At 39.2% G+C, this 16,553-nt stretch overlaps 2 protein-coding genes across 2 annotated transcripts; both read right to left on the bottom strand.

Annotated features, from left to right (window-relative positions):
* Positions 1-2,442: 2,442 nt before the first annotated feature.
* LOC107620213 (F-box protein At2g35280-like) lies at positions 2,443-3,126 on the bottom strand. Its single transcript, XM_016322413.1, has one exon. The coding sequence runs from the start codon at positions 3,124-3,126 to the stop codon at positions 2,443-2,445; it is 684 nt and encodes a 227-aa protein (XP_016177899.1).
* A 2,681-nt stretch (positions 3,127-5,807) lies between these two features.
* LOC107620212 (F-box protein At2g35280-like) lies at positions 5,808-6,386 on the bottom strand. The gene has a single exon (XM_016322412.3). The coding sequence runs from the start codon at positions 6,384-6,386 to the stop codon at positions 5,808-5,810; it is 579 nt and encodes a 192-aa protein (XP_016177898.1).
* Between the last annotated feature and the right edge of the window lie 10,167 nt (positions 6,387-16,553).

Below are 16,553 nucleotides of genomic sequence, written 5' to 3'. Positions count from 1 at the left end.
TCACTATGCTCCTTGATTGCTTCTCCACATTCAACAATGGAAGTGCCTTGATCGCATAGGCTTAGGCGGGAGGAGACCATGTTGCGAACGGCTTCCGCTACGGTGGCAAGCACGGCTTCTATCTTCTTGAACTCCTTTTGTGTCTCTTCTTGTCTTTGGAGGTAAGAGCTAATATCTCTTTGTTGTGCTAGCTTGAAGGCATGGAGAGACTCATCCATTGGATGTGGTGTAAGAGAGGGTTCATTGTTTGGGGGAAAGGGTTCATAATTGGAAGGTGGTTCATCTTGGTAAGGGTATGGAGATGGTGTATATGGAGGTGGTTCTTAGGAGTAATTGTGTTGGAATTGTTATGGTTCCATGTATGGTTCATATAGCTCATAAGGTGGTTAGTATGGTGGATAAGGATTAGGGTCATATGGAGGTGTTTGGTGATAGGGGATAGTGGTTCAAAATTAAGTTGAGGAGGTGGTTCATAGGCATATGATGGTGGTTGTTGACAACTACAATAAGGATCACCACATCTGTTAGATTGATATGCATTAGGATTGGAATTATACCTATAAGGAACCGGAAGTTGTTGTTGCCAAGAAGGTTGATCAATCCCTTGAGGCTCCTCCCATCTTTGATTGTTCCATCCTTGACGCATGTTGTCATTGTAGTTCCCATTTTCTACAACATAATTTGAACCAAACTCATAGCCAAAGGGGTGAGAATTCATAGTAGCAAATAAAAGCAAAAGTTAACAAAAAGAAGCAACAAAGACCTAAACCTAACAAAAGCTAACAAACAAGTAAAAGACAAACATATTCACATATTCACAATAGCCAATAACATAACACCATTGCAATTCCACGGCAACGGCGCCATAAACTTGAAAGAGCAAAACCGTCGGCTAAGAATTTCTTCTCAGTTAGAGGAAATAAGTTCGTTGCAAGTATAGTTCCCAACCGACAAATAATGCTCAAATCAAAGTTTAAAAGATTTTGGGTGTCACTAGTTCAACCCCAATAAAATAACCGAGAGTATTAATCCCGGGTCATTCTCCCTAGGAATTACAATGAAGTGCTTTATTATTGGCTATGAAGGAATGTTTTGGGGTTTTTGTAATAAGGAACAAGAAATGTAAATAACAAGAATTAATAAAAGAAAGGAAGAACTCTTGGCTAAGCATAGGAATTTAAGATCACCATCCTTGTCAACAAACCATATATTGACAATTATGAGGGACCAACGCATTAAGTCTACCTCTATGCTTGAAGTAAGTATAATGTCTACCTCAAAGCATTAAGTACGTCAAATAGGCTTGATCAACATCAATCCATAAGTCCTAATCTAGCCACTAATTAACTTAGTAGTAGGATAGAGTCAATGGTTATCAAATTGACCACATAGGGTTCTCAAATCACCAATTCAATGAGACCCAATGACTCAAGGTCACCCAATTCTCTTAGCCTAGGCCAAGAGTAAAGAAAACTACACAATAACTAGAGAAAACATTTTAACAAACACCTAGAGAGCAATAAAAGTAAACATCATCAATTGCAAGAATTAAAGGAAACTATAACTAACAAAAGCAAGAAATTAACAATAACAAGTGAGGTAAGCATCAAGAGACATAGAAATATAAAATTGCATTAAAAAGAAATTCAAATCAACAAGAGTGCATCAACATAAAAATGACATGAAAAGGAAATTAACAATAAGAACTAGAAGAACAAAGGTGTAATATCAAGGAATTAATAAGGGAAAACTAAATCAAAGCAAGAATTGAAAGTGAATCTAAGAAAATTAAACCTAAACTACCCTAAATTCTAGAGAGAAGGGAGAGATTCTCTCTCTAGAATTCTACCTACAATATGATGAAAACTATACTATGAGTCTCTCCCCCCCCCCCCCATAATCCCTTGCCATTCTTGGGTTCAAAAGCATCATAAATGAGTTAGATTTGGGCTTCCATGAGCTCAGAAATCGCACCCAGCATTTTGCCTTTAAGTGAGTCACGTGACCAACATCACGCGTGCGCATGGATGACGCGTGCACGTCGATTGCTGATTTTCTGGTCACGCGTACGCGTGGTGACGTGTACGCGTCATTGGCAAATCTTCATCTCACACGTACGCGTGGAGTGACGCGTGCGCGTGGCCTTCAGTTCAGCAAATCCTCATTTCTTCATGAATTCTCCATTTTTGCATGCTTTCTCTTCATTCCTTCAACCCAATCTTTGCCTTCTAATCCTGAAATCACCCAACAAACATATCAAGGCATCGAATGAAATTAAAGTGAATTAAAATTAGTAATTTTAAGGCCTAAAAAGTATGTTTTTACTCTTAAGCACAAATTAGGAGAAATTCACAAAATCATGCTATTTCATTGAATAAATGTGAGAAAAGATGATAAAATCCCCTAAAATCAACACAAGATAAACCACAAAATTGGGGTTTATCAGCGGGATAAATCTTCCACATCACCCATGGTGCCTCTGGTACAGCAACTGGTAGACCAACAAACCTCGGGCTCTCCAAGATCCAACGGCTTAACCTCCACCCACCGACCCGCGAATACCTGCCTGAAGACCTCTCTGCACCTTTCGAGCGCCCCAGAATCACATACAATTTCAAAAAATTCAAGTCCCTTTCGGATGTGCTCTTCATCTTCCTTGCCATGAGACAGTAGCAGCATCGCACACATGTAATAGGCTTCCAAGTCGCCCCCAGTTGCAGCCATAGTCAGAGTATCCATTCCACCGATGCAATGACCAATCCAGACGAATTCAGTCATCCACACCCAGAGTAGGGCAGTCGGATTTCCTGCCTTCGCGCAGCATTCTAGGAACCTGTTTTCAGGACGGCCATAGTAGTATAAAAAGGACGCAATTGGCAAGTCCAACATCGACGCCTCCTTGTAAACAGCATCGGACCTCGCTGCACCCCAAAACACCTTGCAAGTCGCCTGCATGTTGAACAAATCCTTAATCGAATACGACGCAACCTTCGTGGCAATCCTAACCCATATATCGCGAGGAAGAAGATTCAGCTGACATTCGTACTCAACGGATACGGTCCCTTTCTCTCTGATCTTCTTGGCTGCGTTCCTTTTCTTTTTGTTCTTCATGGAACCTCCAGCCATTTGCAAGCAACTTAGGCCAGGGGTTTTGGAAAATATCAAGACGAGACACGACCACCAATGATACATTTTGTGCTCTTATTATATCCTTTTTTTTGTTGTTAAAATGGTTCAGTGCCTCGTATGTCTCTTTATCGATTGTTCTGGAAGAGATCAGATAATTAATAGGGAACGAACGAAATACTCGTTTTCAATTTTTTTATTTTTCTAGACAAGCTTAACTCAATACTTACCCCTTTATTTTAATACTAATGTGCTATCCTATTCAAATACTTTGGTTTTACAACACAATAATTTAACGTTGACTGTTCGATTTTTGTGTTATATTCATGTCAACTTAGTTGCTTACTTTAATTACTCACTGAATAAATGTTATCTTTTCTTCTTTTTTTTTTCATCGAACTAGTTTAAATTAATCTTTTATTTTCATAAAAAAAAACCCTATTATTGAACCATTAGTTACGAAAAAAAGAATACCAAGCAACTTCCTACTTTATAATATATATATATATATATGTGTGTGTGTGTGTGCCCGTTATTGACAACCCGAAACCCTACTAAATACTAACCCTTCTTCAGTTTTTCTCTGCCGTAACTCCTTCTCTCCACTCTCTGTCTATCTTTCTCCCTCTCCTTATTTCTACGACATTCCACTGCTCTCTCTGCCGTCTGCCACACCGCAACACTCATCTCCACACACGGCTTCTACTTTGCACCCTCGGCGTAACTTCAGAAGGAAGATTCAACGTCTATCGCCTGAAAACGACCCACCGGAGGACAACCGTCGTCGTAGGAACAAAAATTGTTGCTTTAAGGGTCGTCGTAGTCTGCCATATGTCGTCCTCTTCTCCCGAGAAAATGTCACAGGAATTCGTCACCGACCACGCCATTAGTCCCGACGATCTCGCAAAACTCTCGATCAATGCTCTTACCGACCACGTCATTAGTCTCGAGAAAATGTCGCAGAAATCCGTCCCCGACCACGCCATTAGTCTGCAGATTATGACCTCGTTGAGGCCGCACTGGTCAGGAGGGAGGAGATTTTGAAGGCTAGACTTGTAACAACCAAAGCAGAGCTGAGGCAGGCGAAGGTGGAGATGTTGGCCGTCAAATTCGTTTTCGAGGTAAAGAAGGATAAACTGGAGGAAGAGGAGAAGGAAAGGCAACGGCTGAAAAAGGAGTTGAAAATAGCGCAGTGAAAGAATGACGTGATCCTTCACCAATTGGATGTCAAAGTAAACGAATTGATGGCAGAAATCACCAAGCGCCGTGAACGGGAATAGCTTGAGGTTCTACCGTGGTGTGACTTGCAACGCAGGATCCACGTTTTGGAGAAAAAGCAAAATTTTTTGCTCCGTCCGGGTCGTCGTCCAACCGGGTAGAATGAAGACGGGGCCGGAGTTATTTGACCTACTGCACATGCTTGATATCTTAATGTCATGTTTTTTGTCGAAGCCTGTATGATCCTTTTATTTCCTTTGTTTGTTCTGTCTCCCATTTGATCTTCTGTAGTGGAACTTAAACTCGATTAATATAATTATATCTACTTTCATCTGTCTGCTTTTTAATTTCAAAAGTCATATGACCTGTTGACACACGATTAGGGATTTATGTTACGATGGAGCCAAATACCATTTCCAAATCGTGATTTCGGACCATTTCGGCAATTATTTACGTGTGCGTTATCAAAGACGTATTTATCGATTTATCCTTCCTTGCATATTGGTATTACTCCACAGGCAGCAAGTTTGATTGTCACGAATGTTTACGGGAGCCTTCTAATTTAATGGCACATACCGTCATCTTACACTAAATAATAAAACAAAGGAATGTAGACATAGTATAATTTTTATAATATCCTAATATTATATGAAATTATAGGAAATAAACATCTTGCAAATTAGGTTGCTTGGATGACAAAGAATACGAAGCCATTGATTGAAACAAAATTCAAAGTACTTCTCTCTCAGGTTATAATAAAACAATTAGTGCAATTACATAATAAAAACTCCGTAAAATATGAAAGCAAATTTTGTTCTTTAAAGGACAAGTATTTAATCTCTCAACCAGTTATATTATATGGATACAATAAAATCCCGCGGTTCAATTGGAACATAAATGCATGTTCATTATTCAATGTTTGTACAAATTTTATACACCATATGTCAATTATCATTGCACATATAAAAAAAATATCGTTCCCATTTTTTACCTGACCCCTTTCGGTGACTCCCTATTGCCTATCCAAGTTACCAATTTTGTATAAATTCACTGTCACGGTCTAAGTTAGTACCTAGCCCCAGAAAAAAATGGACAGTGGTGTAAAAGGTTGATTGATTAAATAGTCTTCTGTCCATTCAAACGTAACTTCAATAGTGCAGAGTTTAGATCATATTCCACTCAAGAAGAAAGCATTATTTGGACTAAGTTCTAGCCAAGATAAGCATTAATTGCATCGTCTGTGTCATCCACATAATTATGATAAATTAATTGATCAAACTAACAGTTTTTTAACCAAAAAACATATATTAAAATAGAACACACCATCAGTACGCATAGCAAGGGGTTAATGAAGGATCATAACAAACAGGCATTTGCTAGCCACTGTATTGACGGATTACATAAAGATAAACCCACAACAGTACAGTCGGGGGCGAATTTACAAGAGTGGTAAATAGTCATGTTCATTCAGATGCAAACATTTTGAAGAACACCATGAAATCGTTGAAAATGTCCCTAAAGAACTTGCTGCAGCTCTCGAGCTGCCCAGAAATACGGATAACCTCCATCATTTGAACACCCGTTTGCACTTCTTCTTCGTCTTCGTGATCACACAGTAGCAATGTGGCACACAGGTAACATGCTTCGACGCTACCCTCCGTTGAAGCCCTAGCAAACAGTTCCATCCCTTTGTCACAGCGGCCAAACCGGAAATACTCCATGAACCCCTGCCGGAGTATGGCATCCACATTTCCTACTTCCACGCAGCGATCAAGGAATCTCCTTTCAGGGCGGTCGAGGTAAACTAAAAAGTGCACTAACGGTTTATACGACATCGTCGCATGCTTGTATACAGCGTCTGAACTCGCCGCACCCAAGAACACCTTACACGTCATCTGCATATTGAACAGATCCTCAATCAAATTCGATGCAACCATCGTGGCAATCATCGACCATATTTCGCGAGGAAGAAGATTCAGTGGACATTCGTGCTGAATGGATACGTCCACTTTCTTTCTGTCCTTCTGGGAACTTCCGGCCATTTGCAAGGACTTCGTGGAGGGATTATTGGAGATTATAAAGAGGATAGATGAATTTGTAAATAACCTTGTGGCATTTTTCTTTTTAATATACTGCCATTGGGGGTTGTAGTTTAGTACCACATACGTTTCCCTAGATGTTTTCTTTATTTACCGATGCGTCCAGATAAAACCAAGTATTAATACATGGACGGAATGTTAACTGTTATATATTATTATAGTATAATTTGTACTTATCGCAATAGTATAATTTACCTAATTAAAAAAGCATATATCCTATTTAACTGGGAACACATATAACAATTCCCTCCATAAGCTTGCTATACACCAACCCTTTCTCCATATTAAAATGAAAAAGTTCACTCGATAACAATTTATATTGGGAATTAATTCTTGATAAAAATTAATTCTAAAAATATAATAAATTCATTGAAATTAATAGTGGTGATTGATACGGTTATTACTTTTATCTTTGCTGGTGCAAGTACACCCCTATTCCTGAACCTAGAGTCCCTGCACCCTTACTCCTGAACAGAGGGTCCGCGTGCAAGTAAACCTCGACTCCTGTTGCACCATTTTAGTTGCTTTATTTATTTTCTCTTCCATTTCTTAGCCTCCAGGTGAGAGAAAAACTCATAAACTGTATTCCACCATCAAGCCTAACCCCCTCTCCCTCTACAAGGTCTACCAGATCTCCTCTAACAGTCGGATGGCAATGCGAATAAAAGGTGGGTGGTACGTCGTGTTTAGAGAGAGGATACCCGAAATATACCCCACTTGGGAGTCGGCATCGGCTCAGGTGGATGTGTTTCCACGGAACCTGCTTCTTCGTTACCGAAGTTACCAAGAGGTCGTGAATGCCTGGAACGACTACTTCCATGTGACTGCATCGCTTGTTCCGGGGTTGAGCAGCGAGCTCCCGCCGGTGTCAGAGTTCAATCGATTCGTTCACGGTGGACGTCATGATACAACGGTGACATCGATTTCCACGGAGGTACCAGGTGCATCTGGTAAGCGAAAATTGTCTTCTTGCGATACCCCCACGTCTAGTCACTTGCGTCAGTGTCAATGTGTTGCTAACAAAGTTACATCACTTGTAGCCAGCCAATCGATTGAGGACCTACAATAGGCCGTTGCGTCGATCAAGTACCATGTATCCCAGATCGAAAGAGAGAGACGGGACCTCAAGAATCAACTAGGAGAAATCATACGGCAGCTGGCCGACATTTTGCTGGAGAGGTAAAGTACAGGTCTTAGGGGTCAGTGCAACAACGGGATGGAGACACCATAAACTGACCCCTCCCCCGCAATGTCTGTAACTGGGGCGGCCCATGTAACGGAGAACGGGCTGTGGTATTGTACTGTTCAGGTCTTTTTTTTTTTGGGTGGGCCTATTAGCTAACGCCGTTATGAAATACTGACTGCTGGATGCGAAGGTTATGCGTGTGAGCATTATCTTTAAAACATAGTGATAATGGATCGTTCCACACATGCCGTTTGCATTATGAATATAATAATTTGTGTATAGCCGCATGCTTAAGCTGTATCATCATCCAACGAATCCTCCATACCAAATCAAACTTAGGATTCTCCAAGCACAACAACAGAAACACAATAAAAATATATTCCATATGAGGATAATCATGCGTAAATTCCAAACAAAATAGTAAATAATGCTACATACTGTAATGCCAGATACGAGGAGAAGCATAAAGCCATAAACAACAAGATTCAACAACACACATCAATAATTTAAATGCTTCGATTCTACAAAGCAATAGTTTAATACTGACTGTCCTTTCCAACGAAATAATTTAATTTATTCCTTTACCTTTCCAAAAATAAAAGAGGTGCATTATTATTTTATTGAATAATAAAATCTCCTTAAAAAGTCACATCAAATTCTGCTTGTTAAAGGATAGGTATTCATCCTCAACCAATCATATTGCATGAATGCAATCTCGGGTTCAATTGGAAAAAAATGTGCATGTTAAATATTCAGCGTTTCTATTAATTTTATGCACCAGAAAAGTTGGTTTTACAGAGTATTTTAATTATTATATCCTACGAAAATTTAAATATTTAATACTGCTATTAGATTGTTCAGCTACTAACTATACATGCAATAACTAATTTGGTGTTCCTCTTTTTTTTTGTCCTGGGTATTCCTCTTCTTTGTTCAACCATGTTAGGTTTTTTTTTGGGTATTGTAAAGAAGACCATACCAAATGAGTGATTTAGTTTTAATAAAATAATTAATAACCCAACACTTGAGCCTGTCATTGGTTTCAGAAAAAAATTATAATCTACAAGCCCATCTGGATTGAGCCGAGTCCAACCAGCAGTGTTCCAACCTGACCCGCCCCGACCCGAAAAGAGTTTTGCCTCTCATTCATCATTCTCTAGCCCACCTTCTCCACGCTGCTTGGATCCTTCCTTGTGGATCGTCTCCTGCAAAGTCATACATCTACCTGAAATAACACTCCTTGTTTTCAACGGCGATCGAAACCCCTTCCGGCAATGACACTATGCAAATCGTCATCTTCTGAACCAATGAGTCGCGATAGATGCGTCATTCGAAGAGTAGGTAGCTTTGCAATGTGATTCTGTGAGGGGGTGGGGGAAACTTCCTGCAACTCCATTGATGGTTAGTGACGGAAACGTAAACATCCACACGATTCTAGTATGCGTCAAACGACGTCAACGATGAAACTCCTTCCTTCCCAGCCCAACCCCATTGATAAACCACTATTTTATGGTTTATCTTGTGCTGAATTGAGTGGTTTTTATCAACTCTTTACCCACTTATTCATACTATTTGCATAGTTTTACGTTTTCCTTCCTGATTTTGTGCTATGATTGAAAACATGCTTCTTTGACCTTATATTTGCTAATATTAATCCTCTCTTATTACCATTAGATGCCTTGATATGTGTGTTAAGTGTTTTCAGAGATTACAGGACAGGAATGGCTTGGAGGATGGAAAGGAAGCATGCAAAAGTGGAAGGAATGCAAGAAGTCAAAGGAACTACAAAGTTGTTCAGCCTGACCTCTTCGCACTCAAACGGTCATAAATTGAGCTACAGAGGTCCAAATGACGCGGTTTTAGTTGCATTGGAAATCTCATGTTCGGGGCTTCGCAACGATATATAATTTGCCATAGCTGCCTCAAAGCCAGGCAACGTGAACACGTGGATCACGCGGACGCGTGACCTGGCGAAAACCCAATCTGCGCGAACGCATGGACGACGCTTCCGCGTCACTTTCCCGCAACCTGTACATACCAGAAATTGCTGGGGGTGATTTCTGGCCCGTCTTTGACCTAGTTTTTGGCCCAGAAAACACATATTAGAGGCTATAATGTGGGAGAATGCATCCATTCATGAACATGTCTTCCATTATTCACTTTTCATAATTTAGATGTAGTTTTTAGAGAGAGAGGTTCTCTCCTCTCTCTTAGGTTTTAGGATTAGGATTCCTCTTAAAGGATTTAGGATTTCAACTTCTTCTCAGGTTCAATGTTCCTTTTATTTATTTTCTCAATTTTGTTTATGAACTCTTCGTGTTTAGATTTGAATGTTTTATTTAATATAATTTGAGGTATTTCAGATTTGACTTTGCTTTGCTTTATTTATATGGATGCTTTTAATTTAATTTAGATATTTTCTTCCTTTTGGCTTTGGTTAAGTAATTGGTAACACTTGAGTTGTCAAACTCAGCAGTGATTGAAATTAGCAGATTACTGATTGATTTGGATCGCTCTAAAGCTAGTCTTCCCACAGGGATTGACTAGGACTTGAGGATCAAGCTAATTAGTCCACTTGACTTAACTAAGTGGGGTTAAAACCCAATTCTCATCACCGTTGATAAGGATAACTATGATAGGACTTCTAATTCTCATACCTTGCCAAGAGTTTTATTCATTATTAATTTATTTTTCTTATCAATTAAATTACTTGTTCAAACCTTTTCAAAACTCCAAAATATACCTTTGCATAACCAATAATAAATCATACTTCCTTGCAATTCCTTGAGAAGACGACCCGAGGTTTAAATACTTCGGTTATCAATTTTATCAGGGGTTTGTTACTTGTGACAACCAAAACTTTTTGTAAGAAAGGAATTCTTGTCGGTCTAGAAGCTATACTTACAACGCGAATTTAATTGTGAAAATTCTAGATCGCGCGAGAGTTTCGTTATTCACCCATCGTCTCTGATTAAACGTAACGCAGAATCATTAACTTCAAATAATTCCATCTTAAAAATCGTTAACTAATTCTACATAAATCCAGATAGTTTTCAGATCTAACAAAAATAACCAGCAACAAAATAAATTTTTAAAATAGCCCCTCTGACACAAGATATCCAATAACCAATCAAAGGAGGGAAGAGGAAGGGTGATCTCTACCATTGGATTAAAAAAATAAGAGAGATCCGACGGCCAACATCAAATGGCGCATCGGTCAGCCGAAGATAAGTGCTATGTGCACTGGTGTGCCAAAGAAGTTCGGCACATGGAATCCGTGCCCTTAAAAGAGTAGAGCATACATGTAAAGAATTGTTCGTGAGTTACCTTTGAAAAATAGGAGATCACCTTTTGAGACTTCACAATGGCCTCCTACCGAGCCTTCTAGTAGTTGAGAATGAAAAAAAGGCAGGGGTGACTTGCAAAGATACTATGACGATCAAATCAGTAAACATTTAAGAGGTGAAATTTTTTAGGGTTCAAAAAATCATACTTGAAGGAGCGGATAACTCCTCTTTATATAGGGTTCACTATTACTCATATATTTGGGGTGATTATGAAACTAGGGTCTTTTGAATTTCAAAATTGAAAAGTTGTTAAAACATCGTTGAGTCGGATGATAGGTGAAGGTTTTGGGCCCTAGACTCGTGTGGAGCTAGGGGTACCTTCTTGGATTGTAGTAGGGCTGTTTGGGTCTGAGGTCGGGTCCGTAATAGTTCCCTCAAATATGACGTGTCTGAGTTGACGATGTTACATGCATTTTTGTGGACTTGGGTGATTGTCAAGCTTTCGAAGCCTGATGGGGCGGCTTCCATGTGTACTATCGGAAGCTTCTAGTTTCTTGCTCGCAGTCGTGCACGCTTCTCAAGGCATCACATCAATTGATGTGAGTGGAATTTAAATGTTATTATTTGGAATTTAAATGCTATTATTTGGAATTTTTTACAATTTTACCCTTAGTCCTTTCATATTTGTACTTTTAGAGGTTGCACATATTTGTTTGATAATTATTTCAACTTTTCTTCATTTTTCTTCTTCTCATTTCATTTCTCCTTCATTTTTCCTCTTTTCGCTTCATTTTCCAACCTGCATTTTTTTTCATTTTCCATTTCTTCTTTGTGGAACTCTTCATTACTTTTCTGAGGATTATGACTTCATTGATCCCTTGCATTTAATTTCTCTTCCTCTTCAGTTATTTTTTTCAGTCAAGTGTTTTTTTTATTTTTAGCTATTGTTAGAGTATCTGCTACATCTATTTCTAGCTTTTGCTGAGCATATCTGTCAAGATTCTAGGTGGAGATGTTGGTAGAGGTTTTTGGTAGGGTAGAAAGGATAGTACCACTGCATCTTGATAGAAATAGTTTCTTAGTTCACACTTATTTTTGCTAGTGTAGTTTTATGCTAGGCTCATGATAATGATGGTGTCCCCATTTGTAGGTATGGTGTAAAGGAGAGTCAATCCTCATCCTCTGGAACTCATTTGGGAGTTCCCAGAATTTGCTACTAGTGTACCTCCAATGTGGTGGGAACCCCTTCGCGACTTAGTGAGGGTGATTAGCAAGAGCTTCGGGAGGCTTGGGTGATTTGCGGAGGTGGCGCAATGGAAGCGCAGTACGACCTTTCACTACCCAATGTGCAAGAGCACATATGCTATGTCAACTTATCGGTAACTCGTATCCTAAATTGATTGTGGGTTTATAAACCCATGTTCAGTGTCTTGGGACTTCGATTTCTTTTTTGTCGTTCGTGATGTCCCTTTTCAACTGGTGTGTCGTGACCCTTTCCCAACTTTCACCCTAACAATTGGATTGTTATTAAGTGGTTGTGAGCTGGCATGCGAGTATTTAAAGATCTCGGCTATTGTGGAGATCTTTTTATTCTTTTCCCTTCTGATTGTGCCAAATCGAGAAAGAAAACATAAGAAAAAAATACATGTCATTTCGGATCAAATCCAAAAAAAAAATTTGGTCTTCCGGAGGACTCATTCCATAGGTTCAAAGAAGAGTATTTCAAGGTAAGGCTGACCAGAGGTTACCATTCCTTTTGGTTGACGTTAGAGGGTGAAAGGAGGTTATTGACACACTGAAGCTATGCAACTGGTGCCAACTATCTAATCAAAATTTTCTATGAGAATTTGGGAAAATAATGCTCTTAACCCTTGGCTGGTCATAGGTGACCAGGAGGCTAGTCATCAATATGTTGGTGGATTTTATTTCTTCCCATGCCACTTTGTCTGTTATTTATCTTGTTCAATTTTGTAGACGCGAACACGACTTTAGCCAACTTGATGGCTAAATTTCTTGAGGTGGACGAGGAGGACAAAGAGGAGAGCATCCCTCAAATTGTTGAGACTGCCAAGTCTGAGGTTGGTCAAGAGGGAAATTAGCAGAACGAGGCGTTTGGTGGGAATGACGATCTCCACGTCATCCCAAACCCAGAGCCCAAAGAGAGGAAGCGAAAAAAAGATGAAGGCAGCAGCAAAGGCAAAGAGGTTGATGCCCCATCTGTTGTGCAGAAGGCCTTCAACTTTTCGGCCTTCGTATATGAACATTTGCCTTCTGGGATTGTGGACTTTTTCTCCAATTGCAACATGTCTGCCCAAGAAAAGTGCGCAGTAAATACTACAAAGGCTGAGGCTGAGAAGAAAGCTAAGGAGGTCGGGAACGAGATCCAACAGCTTACTGACCTTAAGACCGAGCTATGGGTGAAAATTTCCAAAGCCAAGTGTTGTGCTACGGAGGCAAAGAAGGCCAAAGATACTAGGGAGATAGTGGCTAACTTGAAGAAAAGAAATACAGAGATTGTGAAAAATGCAAAGGAGGCAATTTCTGTTACTAAGGAGGCCCTGAAATAATAAGTGGCACTCATTTCTCCCGATTTTAACATTTCCTATCTTATAGCCTTCAAGGTCATCAAAGACAGACAGATTATGGACATGGCTCTCAAGAATAAAACTTAAGATTTTTATTTTGCCTTTTTATTTGTTTCTTCATGGGCTGATGTAAATTTTTATTTTGGTTTTATTGCTTGATGGGCTAATTTAGACTTAAAATTTATCTTGGTTTTGTTGCCTGATGGGCCAATGTAGACTTTGTTTTGGTTAAGTTATTGAAATTTAGCATTTTGCTTATTAGATTAGATATTCGCTTGTATCTATTTATTTTTGTTTTGGTTTTTGGGATTGACCACTTCCTAAAATTCTGCTATTGAGTGACTATAACAATAATAACTTATAAGGAAATCATGAACTTAAATAGGAAATCATAGGTCTCGTTAAAACCTTCCTTCCCCCTTGACGGGTTCCCAAGGCAAGGAAAGACTATGTCTCCTTGGACAAAAGCTCTTTCCTTAACTCTTTGATTGTGCCTTAGGGTGATTCACTGCTTGAGAGATGCTTCTATTAAATGGTCCATAGCCTTCACTTCATCAACCAGGTCCATCTCTGTCCCTTGGTTGAAGGTCTCGAAGAGGAGTCTTGGGCTTGGCTTTTCGAGTTTTACTAGCACTACCGCCTCGGTACCATAAGTGAGTCGGAAGGGTGTTTCATCTGTTGCAGATTGTGTCGTAGTTCAATAACATCAGAGGATGGAGCCGAGTTCATTCGCTCAGGCACCCTATTTTTGATCCAGTCAGTTCTTTATCTATTTTAAGATAACTTTATTTGCGGCTTTGACCTAGCCATTTGTTTGCGGGTGTTCAACCGACAAGAAATGTTGTCAGATTTCCAGCCCCTTGAGAAGGTTACGGAACTTCTTATTTGCGAACTAGTACCATTTTCTGAGAAACGACCTCAGAATTTCCAAATCGATTGATTACTTGCCTCCAAAAAAATTCCATGCACTGGGCTGCTATGATGCTGACTAATGCCTCTGCTTCCACCCATTTCGTGAGATAACTGATGGCCAGTATGAGGTATTTGAGTTGCTCTGGTGCCATAAGAAAAGGTCTCAAGAGGTCAATTCCCCACATTGTGAATGGCCAAGATGTCATGACTAAAGTTAGCTTTTCTACTGGTACTCTATGGAAATTGCCATGCTCTTAGCACCTTAGACACATTTTGACGAGCTGCATGGAGGCTTTCATCATTGGTCCAATCATACCCTGTTCTTATTAGTTTCTGTGCCAATGCTTTAAAGCCCACGTGATGGCCACAACACTATTCATGTACTTTCCTCATAACATACTCTATCTGATTAGGTCGGTGACACTTAAACAGTGGTTGTGAAATGTCTCTTCTATATAGCATCCTTTGACCACCGTGTATTTCATGGCTTCTATTTTTAGGTTTTTTTTTTTTAATTTACCACACACAAAAGTGTGATTTGAAAGGCATCATTACCTCTTCAAAATTGCTTATTGCTTAAGTAACCAATTCAACAAGTTATGTTCAAATTATGAATACATGATTAATCCATCGGTCCACACAAAATTTCACCTTGTGGTCCACGCTATTAAAGTCTTCTCCCTTTTCCCACAATCTTCAGAGTCCAAACCAACCATACAGAGTGAAAAACATCATTCTCACACAACAAATTCATAGCAATAACAACAGAAATTAATTTAGTTATGGATCAAATAATGGTGATAATCATCAATATAGATCAATGGTGTATTGTCCACAAATGTGGACCTGTGTACATCAGTCACCTGCAAAACGCAGGTAACATTTTTTTTGGGACAAAATACAAAATTCTGCCACCTACTGCAAAACGCAAGATGCATTTGGCAGGGAAGGGAGTCCAATAAACGAAACGTACCCTGTGGCTCCCTGCATGCAGACAGGAGCAGCCTTTGACCAATCTAGGGTATCACAAAACGCAAGTTGCGTTTGGCCAGCATGAAAGCAAGTCGCAAGTTGCGTTCGGCAGCCTGCAGCCTTGCATGCATGACATGTGTTCACAATGGGAGGTGAAACCAGTGTTTTTAAAGCCAAAACGCAAGCAAGGAAAACAATATGCTGAGAAAGAGTGAGACATTGTGCCGTGAGAGTGAAAGAGAGGGTAAGTGAACATTGTGGTGAATACTGAAAGAGAAGGTTAGGAGTTAAAACATTGTGCTGTTATGGAGGAAGAAGAAGTCCGGGAAGGGGTTTAAGTTCAACTGAGGGAAGAAGGAAAAATATGGTGCATAATTTTACTAGATTTGAGGATCACATCATTGAATATTTGGATCATCCTGAATGGGTAAGTTTTTTTTTTTAATTTTATGATCAATAGATAAATATATTTATTTGTATTATTATTATTATTGTTGTTGTTGTTGTTGTTGTTGTTGCTGTTGTTGTTGTTGTTGTTGTTGTTAGCCATTATTATAATACTGTTTAATAAAAAAATGTTTATTTATTTATTTTTTATTATTATTATTGTTGTTGTTGTTGTTGTTGCGGTTATTGTTCTTATTAATACTATTGGGATTGTTAGTGTCAGTGTTATTATTATACAATATTATTGTTAGCTATTATTATGCTTTAGTCTCGGGGAAATTCAAAAAAATTGTTACGATGGTTAGTGTATATATAATAGAATATTGTTTAGGATAATGATAATATAATAAATGGTTATTATTATTGTTATTATTGTTATATTTGAGTAATTATTATTATGAATAGTATATTATTATTTGTTTATAATACTGGTTGGCGCAACATGCAAGCAAGTAGCGACATCGGAGTCGCTCGACCTGGAAAAGGCCACAGTTGCAGTGTTGTTGCGCAAGGTTAACAGTGCAAATGGTACCATCTTGCATTTTGTGAACCTCAAACATCTCGTTGCGCCTGTCGAATCGGTTGACCACAATGTTTCCTGCACGTCGAAAGCTTTCTTCAACTCTCTTCGTTGCAAATTCTGAATACGTAAATCCGTTGTGAAGACGCTCATGAGCCTCGGTACTCTTCCGAGTGAACAATTCATTCAGCCTATAGAAAG

The sequence above is a fragment of the Arachis ipaensis genome, chromosome B10 (assembly GCF_059453495.1).
Source record: "Arachis ipaensis isolate K30076 ecotype BB chromosome B10, ASM5945349v1, whole genome shotgun sequence".
NCBI classification, from domain to species: Eukaryota; Viridiplantae; Streptophyta; class Magnoliopsida; order Fabales; family Fabaceae; genus Arachis; species Arachis ipaensis.
The sequence above is the reverse complement of the archived record's forward strand: the minus strand, read 5'-3'. Positions and strand labels throughout refer to the sequence as shown.

Coding starts and splice junctions, on each gene's coding strand:
- LOC107620212 (XM_016322412.3), bottom strand. CDS start 6,386: ATGGCCGGAAGTTCCCAGAAGGACAGAAAGAAAGTGGACGTATCCATT.
- LOC107620213 (XM_016322413.1), bottom strand. CDS start 3,126: ATGGCTGGAGGTTCCATGAAGAACAAAAAGAAAAGGAACGCAGCCAAG.